The 11,549-nt window shown below is 39.6% G+C and overlaps 1 protein-coding gene across 1 annotated transcript in view; it reads right to left on the reverse strand.

Annotated features, from left to right (window-relative positions):
- Positions 1-11,549, reverse strand: part of CLOCK (clock circadian regulator) — an 87,575-nt gene that overhangs the window by 8,521 nt on the left and 67,505 nt on the right. Inside the window, exons 18-21 of the mRNA XM_045284083.1 lie at positions 7,654-7,806; positions 6,779-6,988; positions 5,953-6,155; positions 2,945-3,206 (exon numbers count right to left, since the gene is read on the reverse strand). Coding sequence (XP_045140018.1) covers positions 2,945-3,206; positions 5,953-6,155; positions 6,779-6,988; positions 7,654-7,806 — 828 coding nt within the window. The remainder of the gene's footprint in view (positions 1-2,944; positions 3,207-5,952; positions 6,156-6,778; positions 6,989-7,653; positions 7,807-11,549) is intronic.

Consider the following 11,549-nt stretch of genomic DNA (forward strand, 5'->3'; position numbering starts at 1 on the left):
GGGATCATCTGCCCTGGATTCCCTGTGTTTCCAGTTCCTATCTGTACCAGTGTACATCCTCTGGTCTAGCCGGATTTGTAAGGTAGAATTGGGATCATGATAGTGGGAGGGGGTGAGGGGAGGAAGCATTTAGGAACTAGAGGAAAGTTGTATGTTTCATTGTTGCTACACTGCACCCTGACTTGTCTCCTCCCTGCGACCCTTCCGTAAGGGATGCCAAGACTAACTTTTAACAGGAGCAGAAAGTTCCGTCTTTCTCCCATGGAATGGCAGGTAGTTTCAAACTACTGACCATGTAGATTGTTAATGTATGACCACCATGTCACCAGGGTTTCTGTTATATATAAGTAACAAAACCAAAATTTATACTTCCCACCTACATATTAATGTTTTTATGAAGAGTTCTATTCTGCCTATCTTATATATGGGCCCTCTGGTAGTTACATAATCTGGTGTCAATTTTGGACTTGAGATGATTAAGAGTGAAGGGGTAGAGTCTAGTCTGTCAATTGGATCACAGCCAACAAGGTGGGTGTGGGCATGGCTTTCTCCTGAGAATTCTGGGAAATCTGGTTTCTCCTCCTTGAAGGCAAGAGCTCTCTGCTCACTTGCTTGGGGACTCTCCTGACAAGGCTGACTCTCTGTAAGACATTCCTGAGGAGAAGCCACATGGACCTACCCTGATGCAGCCAGAACCCTGGACCTGGAGAGGCCACGTGGAGAACCCTGCCAGCATTGAGATGTTTACAATGCCACTGGATTCACAAGACTTCCCACCCACTGGCCTGTGATCTTCCTGCATTCGGCGTCATTGCATGTGTTTCCCGAGTCTGAAGAGGACTTCAGAGATTGGTATCCAATATATGGGCTAATATCGGACTTATTGCCTTGATTTGGACTGGGCTGGGATGTTTCTCAATTTCAACTGCCCGTGTATATAAGCCTCTTTCTTATACACATACTGTATATGTTTCTATGGGTTTGTTTCTCTAGTCTACCTGGACTAACACAGGCCCCATGTATGTAGGCTGCTTTTGTGGGAAAGCTAGGGGAGGAGAAAGTAGTGTTCATGATTTTAAGGGTCTTTGTTCCCTGATAGTAGCTCAGGTGCTACGATCATTAAGTGCTCCGTTGCTAACCAAACGGTCAGCATTGGTCCAAACCCACCAGTCGCTTCGAAGGAGAAAGACGTGGCAGTCTGCTTTTGTGAATAGATGCAGCCTTGGAAACTCTAAATTCTCTCTCACTGTTATAGAACCAATTTCAACTTAATGGTGACCCTATAGGATAGGGTAGACCGCCCCTATAGGGCAGCCCCTGTGAATTTCTGAGACTCTTCCCTCTATGGGAGTAGAAAGCCTCATCTTTCTCCCACAGAGTAGTTGGTGGTTTCAAACTGCTGAGCTTGAGGAATACAGCCCTGCTTGTAAGCATGGTGTCATCAGGGGTGCCTTAGAAACATAAAGCTAGGCCCTGCCTTCAAGGGTTGCTATGAGTCCAAACTGACTCAACAGCAACAGGTTGGTTTGTGTGCTTTCTGGTTTGAGTTCCCTCACAGAGCTAGCAGTAAGGTGAGGTCTTAAGACATCTCCTCTTCTTTTTATGCTTTTGTTTAATTCTCACTGAAGACATTTTTGCCAGCTAACAGTTTATAACTTATTATAAATTCTTGTTCTTCTAATAATAACTAACTTGGTCAATAATGGCTATAGTACAGGATAAAGTCTAAGAAACTTAGAATGACTTCCAAAGCTATTTAGGCTCTAGCCAACCCACTTCTGTTCTCCTTTTCATCAAGCCAAAGAGTGTATTTGCATCAGGAGGATACTGAGGATGGTAACTTAAGACTCTGTTTCTGCCCAGGTATACAAGATCATACTGGATTCTCGAATCCTACTGTCTGGTGTGTCATTTTAATATTGGTGCTGGTGTTTGACTAGAGAAGGTGGTCTGCAGCACAGATCCAGGCTACCCCTACGTGCAGCACTGCTCTAGCGAGGCCAAAGGAAGCAGTGAGATTTCCTCCTGCCACAAGCTGCACTGTGCAAACCTCTGCAAGGCTCCTGAGGTCCACAGGGCTGTCCTGCTTGTCTCTTTGCTGGGTACCTTGTCTTTCTTCTACGGTCTTTAGACACTAGAGCCTCGACTTGATTTACCACATGATGTCTGTCTCTATATTTTGGTTGATCTGAGCCTCCCTGACATCTGTCAATAAAGTGGTCATATATGACCAGCTAGCTATATGCTTTGTACTATGTTTAATATTTTACATATATGTGTGTGTATATACATCTTTACCCATGAAGTATAAACCATTCTTTCTCTCTTCCTCTCCCTCTCTCTCTCACACACACCCTCTGTTTTTATGATGAGAAACGGCAGTTTAGCAAGTTTAACAAACATGCCAAGGTCACGCAATATGGGTAAAGCAGTGACTCCACCTTGGGATAGTCTTTAACTATGACAGAAACATGCTGTCTCCATCATATCGCTCTTCTGATGTTAATTTATGATAAAACAATTAAAGTAAAATAGATACAATGAAATAATGTGATAGATAATACATATACCATTTTTAAGTACCTGTCTTGAGATCCCTGCTCTAAAATGGGTGGAGTTTGTCAGGCTGCTAGAAAGGAACAGGAAAAAGAAAGGTGCATTCACATGAATCCTAGAGACAAGCCATCACGAGAGAAGGCTGAGCGGACGGCACCCTGATGCGGCCACTCCTCTGCCCAGCAGTTTTGAGGCCTGGGTATGTCTGTGGCAGGGTGGAAAGTCGCCCAAAGATGGGCCACAGTAAGGAAGAGCAGCTAGCTGGGGCAAGCTTTCTCTCTATGCAGAGACGGAGATTGCACAGTATGCTTTTATGGATGTTTCAGCTCAGTGTCTGATCTCATTATCTGCACAGGAATGGGTCGGACATTCCCTGGCTGGGGGTTACCTGTAAAAACTGCTGTGGCGGTTGGGTCAGCTGAGCCTGAGATGGTTGCTGAACCGCAGTGAGCGGCTGTTCCTGGGAGCCCTGCTGCTGCTGCTGCTGCGCTATGGCCACTGTCTGTGCCTGCTGCTGCTGCTGCTGCGTGGCAAAGGTGGGGTAGGCAGTCACCACCTGACCCATGAGCATAGTGCTGGGCACCATGACTGCCCCACAAGCTACAGGGGCAGTCACTAATTTGGTCACAAGTTGCTGACCTTGAGAAAATCTGTGAGAGAAAAGAGGAAGAGGGAGTCAGACGCACACAGAGAGAGCAGATCAATGCAGGCCTGAGGCAATGCCCAGGACCACACCACAATTTTATTTTAAAAAATTGGTACGTTTTTGTTTTGCTCCTTGTTATTAACAAATTCTTTTGGGGGAACCAGTTAAACAAAAAATCTACAGAGCATAATTAAGACAATAGCACGACCAAAATGCAAACCTTTAAAATAAAATCACTATTCATTGGGAGTTAGATATTTGTGACACATGGCTCATTTGCTAATCACAAAACTTAAATCTTATGATAGGGGAATGTAAAGCACTCTGTTTATAGAAGAAATTGAAACTGAAAATTAAATTTTATAAGCGTAATTTAAAGTCGACTGTCATTCTAAGAATGAATAAAAGTACTCTCAATTTTAAAATTTATCAATACAGGATAGTATCCATTGTTATTATGCTTCCCCTCCCTCTCTCTCTGTCCTTTCTTTTTTTTAATATAAGAAGTAAAAAATATGATACCTCTTTGGGGAACAGGAGTACTTTTTCTTGTTTTTTTTCTGAATTGAATTTCTAATATTGGCCATTACAGTGAGAAAACAGACAGCACCCTATGTATATGCAGCACAACATCACTACAACAGTGAATTTATTTTCAATCCATGCTAAATCTTGGAATACTCTATATACTTCAGAAACAGCGGACGTTTTCTGGGTAAAGTAAACCCAAAGCTGTTGTTAGGTGCCATAGCGGTGGCCTCTGATGCACAGTGACTGCACACACTGTGAAACGCTGCCAGGTTCCGCGGATTGGTTGATTGTACAACAGTCCTGCTCTCAGCCTGCAAACTCTCCTCCTTCAACTCCCTGCCACGTGCACATCCAAAGTCAAGTATGCAAAGCTTTCTTTTACCATACGCTCTCTCAGTCTGCTCACATCAACCCAGAAAACTGCTCTGTCCTTCCTTCTAAACACCCATTAAGTATCTATCACCTGTAACAATATTTGTTTACCTTTCTATTGCTTTTACTACTCTGGTCTTTCTCTTGCAGGCAAGGATGTGTTTTCTTCTCAAAGCACAGGTTTAGAAACAGTTGCCAGGCCAGACCCTCAAAAATGCCCATCAATATTCTGGAGAGAGGGCTTGCCCTCAGGCACTGTAACTTGCATGTCCTTCAGAACGTTAGTGCTCGAGGCTGGACGGGGGCAGGTCTCCCTGCTCTGTCTTTGTGACCTTGCAACTTCTTTACTCTTTGGAAGTTACTAATAGGGCTTTAATTTAAAAATTTTTACATGCTAATACAACAGCAACAATTGTACCATAAAAGCAGCAGCCTACTTGTAGTAAAAAATGCATAATAAATACATATGTACATAAGAAGGGGTATTAAAATGATCAAGATCCCCTGTTAAAGGCGAGCAGCTCCCCTGTAAATGAATGCCATTTCTTCACACATTCTTCATTCAGCTTGTTTCTGAGTTAGCTTTTGAACTTCCCATTAAAATCCGGCAGAGGGGGGCTCTGTTTCTAAACCAACTCAAGAGCTCAGGGTAGTTAAGAGTATATAAGAGTGTATGGAATCAGAGAACAGGCTTGAGATCAGGGATCCTCCTCCACTATTTGAGCTAGCTATAGGTCCTTGACCAGATGACCATAAATCCATACTGCCTCAGATTTTTCTTATCTGAAGAATAAAGGAAGACCCAACACACCTTATTTTACTGGAGGATAAGAATTAAACAAGATACCGTATATAATCGAGTATAAGCCGAGTTTTTTTCAGCACATTTTTTAGGTAGTTTTTGTGGTAAAATTAGGTGCCTCGGCAGATATTCAGGTTGGCTAATACTCAAGTATATATAATAATATATTTTGAGCACTCAGTTTAAAACTTAATTCAATAAAGGTAACTAACTCAAAACCCCTGCTGTCAAACCGATTCCAACTCCTAACAACTACATACAGGACAGAGTGGCACTGCCTCACAGGGTTTCCAAGCCTAAAATCTTTTTTCTCTAGTTAAATCACTTAAAACAAAAAAGTTGTATAGATTATCATCACAATCCCTAAAATCTTTATACAAGTAAATTGCAGAATAGCTGGTGGGTACATATCGCCAAACTTTTGGTTAGCAACCAAGAGCTTGTAACCGTTACTGCACCACTAGGGCTTATGCCATAAAGATAAGCTATTTTTATTCTGTAATATATACAAAGTATGGTAGTATAGAAGCCCTGGTGGCACAGTAGGCTAAGAACCAGCCTGCTAAACACAAGGTTGGCAGTTCAAACTCCACAGGAGCAAAATGAGGCTGCCTGCTCCTATAAAAGTTTAGTCTTAGAAACTCTCTGGGGCAGTTTTACTTGGTTCCATAGGGTTGCTGAGAGCTGGAAATGACTTGACAGCATTGTATTTTGTTTTTCTCTATGGTTGAATAGACCCTAGTCATTGTTTCTACTTGAAAGACTGCCAGTATATGTATTGAATAGATGAAGTTTCATAACAAGTCAAAGGTGACACAAATCTCCTGCAACAGTGTATCAAAAAATTCAAGAATGAATTAGCTCGACCATATCTGGCAGCACATTTTTGGATAGGGTATTATAAAATCTGTAAATAATGGATACATTTTAAGTGTTTATTTCCAATTTAAGAACACTGGCTGGAGTAACAAATTGAAACTATGTTTTAAAAAGCCATATTATTAGTTTTTACTCCATCAGCTTGTGACTTTGAAATGACAGGTACCGTATATGCCGGTCCTGAGTGAATGTGGTCATCGCAGCACTCTGAGCACTGTTCTGTGGCACACTGGACGGGATCTGGACCATGCTTCCTGCTGCCGCCTGGGAAATCACCATAGTGTTGTACAGCGGGGCGGTCAGGGTGCCCGGTGTCTGGCTTGGGAGAGAGGTCTGCTGGCTGTGCCCACTCAGCACGTTCTGTGGACTCTGCAAGAAAAGATGGTCTAGATTTTCAAAAACAATTTATCCAGAAACAGTTTTCCTCTTGTTCACTCTTCTAACGTCAAGTGACCTGAAGATACTGAACATATGAAAATTTTCTATTAAAAGATTAAAGTGAGTGACTGATTATTAGACATTTTTATATATTTCATATAAAGTCTTGGGATTTACAGTCACTGATGTACACCAGTTATCAGAACACTCAGGAATACTGGTGTTGAATACTGAATTATCAAACCATCACTGTGCCTCAATAGTCCACCTGAACATGTGGTATATCATGCTTTCTAGCTAGTTTCTCTGCAAGTCAAACTTTTTTAACATAAAAAGCAAACTATAAGTTTCAAGCACCTGGTATAATTTAGATTTGACCTGTTAAAACAAATGGCAGTATTTTAAATATGTCAAAATACTAAAAAGCATGTGCAATTTTACACAAAAATTTTCACAAATTCTTTTAATGAACATTCAAAATATTGCAATTTCTGATTGCTATTAAAATTTTAAATATGGTATTTTCCAAGACAGGGCTTCATTTTTAACTTCAGCCATGGCATATATTTCATTCACTGAATTCTTCACAGCCCAATTATACTCAATACTGTTACCTGAGTGGATGCACTTTGTAAAGTCTGCTGCTGTATCATGTGAGGGGCTGTCCCAATATGTCCAGTGTTCATCCCACTTGGAACCTGGCTGGGAGGAACAACCTGGCCTTGCATATTTATTGGTGCGAGTTGCTGGATGTTAGATGAGTTTCCGGAGGAAAGTTGAACAGAACCAAAATTCAATCCAGGGGTGGACTGTTGCAAAAACATCTTTCAAAATAAAGATCACATTAAAATGAATTTTGTTGGTTAATACTGAATAAAATGTGAAAGTTAAATTTTTCTAGTGATTCCTAAGTTGGTTGTAATTTCAAATTGTAAGTGCTTATAGATTTCAAAATCTCTATTTTCTTGAGCATTTAACATTTCAGACATTGGTTCTTCTATCAGATAGCATTACTCAAGCTCCATGCTACTCAAAGGTCTGTCATACCTACTATTTATGTTATTAGACAGAAGTATTTTTCATTTACCAAAGTCCCAGTCTCTTCAAATATAATCGATAAAGATGTAACTTTTCACTGGTCCTATGAGTTGACCAAGTATGTCCTGACATTTACTAAAACTATTGATGACCAATTTATAAGCTGGGTATCTAAAATCAAACTAGAGGTTTATGTAAAATCTATTTTTTATATTTTATACTTAAGCTTACTAAAAACTAAATTGCTAAAAGATAACTCCAGTAAGCTGGAGAAATAAGGAAGTTGATGGAAATACCCTCATGAGCTCTAAAGACTGTAAATGTAATCATATTGAATAAGTAGCCAATGAATAGTTATTGAACTGTTAAAGTAAAATTTCCTAGGAAACCAAAATGTGGATGCAAGGCTGTGATTCTTTGTTGTACACGAATATGAATGAGGATAACTTACCTGCAGCCCTTGACCATGAACCATCTGAAGTTGTTCTTGAATTTTCCTTAGTTCTTCCTGTTGTCGGTGAATGTTTGCCTCTATCATCCGGGTTCGCTGCTCCAATTGGTCTTTCAGATGCTGCATGGCTCCTAATTGAGCTGAAAACTGAAACTGAAATGCCATACATAAAAAAAGTATAGCTGATTTTAGAACTCCTTGTGAATGTACAATGTGGAATGCAAGCAATTTATCATGAGTTAAGAATGGTAGGCCAATTGATGCATGTACTGCCTCTGAGCTGGATTCTCAAATCCATGCATCTTTGCTGGCCTTTTGTGATACTAGAGCTGGACTCTCCAAATATTCCTCTTTGGCAACACCAACAGGCACCAATGTAACTCTAGAGGCAGAGGGTACCTGAGGGAAACTTCAGGTGGAAGGGGCTTTTTCTTTCTGATTCTGATGCTTTCATGATACGGCTGCCAATGGGCAGTTTCCCAGCAAGTCCCATCAGCCTCCCAGCAGATGGCTTTCCAGCTAGCCTCACTAGAAATCCTAGAGTCCTGCTGCTGCTGCACTCCAGTGGATGGCTTTCCAGCAAGCTTTGCCAGCACTCCGGCAGGTGGTTTGCTGCTCTGCAGCACCTCAGTGAACTTATGCACAAAGGTGGCGAGCCTTTGGAGGGAGGAGAACTTTCCTAGCTTGTTCCTTCCTTGAATACTCAATCTTAGAGTTAATGACTACCCTCTCTACATGTGCTATTTATTGCTACATTCTTCAGAGTTCTCTTTACTCCTCTTAGTAGTTAATCCTTATTATCAATTAGTAATTTTTTTGTATCATCTCTGTTCAAATTTCTGGTGGTTCTTGACTCCTGAGTGACTTTTGACTGATTGCCTGGAGTTAGAAGATATAAATTTATGCTGTAGCTCTGCCACTTACTGGAACAAGTTACTTCAGTTTCTCTGTAAAACGGAGATCATGAAAGTACTAACTTCACGGAGTTGTTGTGAGGTATTGAATAAGTTGTATTAGGATGAACCATTTCAAATTGCTGATAACTGCTATTTTTTACATAAGTAGCAGTTCCATATGGTTTAAACAAACATTTCAAAAGGTCAAAAACATAAGAGCTCAATAAGAGGTTCATGATTTTCATGATTATTCTTTAAAAATTCATTACAATTTTAACTTTTAATTAAGAATGAGAAGGCTTGTCATACAAAACAAACAAAATCCACCCTAATTAGATGCTCTTATACGTAATATCCTTTCTATGGAGGCCATCAGACACAGGTGGTGGCTATGGAGAAATAAAAGTTTCTCCAGAAGCTTCATTTTACCCTTTAGTCGGTGACGCAGCTCCCTAGAGTTAGCTGTGTCCACGTGTGACCTCCCATCCTAGGCCTGATACCACATCAGCAGAAGGACCAAAGTGACCAAAATGGGATAATCAGCCATAAGATTTTCTCATATTACAACTAAAACTGATCTCAGATAAGTACAGAAAAGGAATTAAGCACTAAGCAATTTATTGATCAATACATGAATACATGCATGAAGGAAAACAAAGTTGTTTTGAATAATTATTTTTCTATTTTATCTGAGTCATGAATAGCATCTATTTTCTACGTTTAAAAATTTATCAACACTTGATAATTTACCTTTTCTTTTTTTTTTTTTGATAATTTACCTTTTCTGTCTACACAGACTCATTTAATTTTATATCCATAAATATTCAACCATAAATACACAGGATATAGTCTCAGAGCAGAAATAGTTTCACTTTAGTGGAATCTGTCTTAATATGAAGGCAGTTTCCTACAACAAGCTGCATTTAAAAGTGAGAAATGCACCCAGAGCAATTTCATTCCATCTTCTAAAGTTTCCATGAGGACACTGACTACAACATTTTTCGATGCATCTGACATTGACAATAGCACATTATATATGAACCCTACACGGCAAGTGTACGATGACATCCTCAGCATAATCCCCTCCTGGTTTTCTTTTATTTATGGTGTGTAAATAAGGAGTCCTGGTGGCTCCGTCGAGTAGGAGTTGGACTGACTGCTACTGGCTCTGAGGGAGAAAGATGAAGCGCGCCTGGAAACCTTACATTGCTTTGCTAGGAACCAGAATTGGCTGGTTGCTGTTGTTTTATTTAACATGTGATATAAACAGAATTTTATCGTAATTAAAGTCTTTATATTGTTATAAGTTAAAGGATGTAAAGAATTTCTATTCAATACAAATAAGAAAATACAATAAAAAACAAGCAGGATAACAGGAAATAAAGTAATAAAACTAGGCAGAGTTGTTGGCTGTCATCATTGAACAAAATGTAAAATTTAATACTGAACATTTTGACAGTAAATATTATTTATTTCTCTTTAAGAAAAGATATGAAAATACCCCTTTAAAAGGTTAATAAATATTTACTCAGTATTCTGAGATTTATGAACTAAAGATATTTAATGTATGTTTATATGTAAATATTAATATAAAAATTCTATTAACACTTCAGAATACATAAGATTTCAGAGCTCAATGCTGATAAAATCTGTTGCACATAAATAAATATAGCATTTAATAAAACAGTGTAATTATAAAGACTTTACATCATAACATGTTGCTAGAAATCAAGATTATGAAGTGTAGATAATTTATAGCACCATCATTTTATTCGTACAAGTGTCATATTATACAACAGCTTTAATTATCTATATATAAGTGAGGTCATAACCACATAATGCCATTTAACTATAATTAATTAAAATCAAGATATTGCTTAGCTTTAAGGCCAAACAAAGCAATCAGATAATTTTGTATTATCTTCACTGCTACTGTTTACTGGTTATTTTCAGTGGGTCTGAGACATTAATCAGTTCACAAGTATAAATCACAAATTGGAAACTGTGATCCTTTTTCCTCTCTCCTCTTATTATTACTCACCCAAGTTAACACATGGGTACCCGTTAGCCATTAGTTCACTCTCTAGCTCTCCCTTCTACTCCTGAGGAGATCATCAAAGAATGTTTGTTTCTTTCAGCGTGAAAGCCTTTTTTAAAAAAAATTATTTTATTGGGGGCTCGTATAACTCATTAAAAAAATCATTTTATTGGTGGCTCATACAACTCTTATCACAATCCATACATACATCAATTGTATAAAGCACATTTGTATTTTTGTTACCCTCATCATTCTCAAAACATATGCTCTCCACTTAAGCCCCTGGCATCAGCTCCTCATTTTACCCCCTCCCTACCTGCTCCCACTTCTCTCATGAACCCTTGATAATTTATAAATTATTATTTTGTCATATCTTACACTGCCTGATGTCTTCCTTCACCCACTTTGTCTGTCCCCCAGGGAGGAGGTTATATGTAGAGCCCTGTAATCGTTTTCCCCTTTCCACTTCATTTATCCTCCCGGTATCACCACTCATCACTGGTCCTGAAGGGATCATCGGTCCTGGATTCCCTGTGTTTCCAGTTCCTATCTGTACCAGTGCACATCCTCTGGTCTAGCCAGATTTGTAAGGTAGAATTGGGATCATAATAGTGGGGGGTGGAGGAGAAGCATTTAGGAACTAGAGGAAAGTTGTATGTTTCATTGTTGTTACACTGCACCCTGACTGGCTCGTTCTTGTATTGCTTGGCTTTGCTCTGTCTTGTTTTTGTGCATGTTATCTCTGCAGGTCTGTCTAAATAAGATAGGCTGGATGAACTATCCGGAGGAGAAAACAAAGGGACCAACAGTTCCAGGGGGACGTGAGAGAGGGGAAGGTGGGGGGGGAGGGGAGGGGAAGAAAGGGGTGTTAACAAACCCAGGGACAAGGGAACAAGGGATCCAAATCGGTGGTGACGAGGGTGTCTGAGGCTGAGCAGGGAATGATCAAAGGTAATGTAACC

The sequence above is a fragment of the Echinops telfairi genome, unplaced genomic scaffold, assembly GCF_000313985.2.
Source record: "Echinops telfairi isolate 266 unplaced genomic scaffold, ASM31398v2 ScPeMD7_7468;HRSCAF=8506_0, whole genome shotgun sequence".
Taxonomy (NCBI): domain Eukaryota; kingdom Metazoa; phylum Chordata; class Mammalia; order Afrosoricida; family Tenrecidae; genus Echinops; species Echinops telfairi.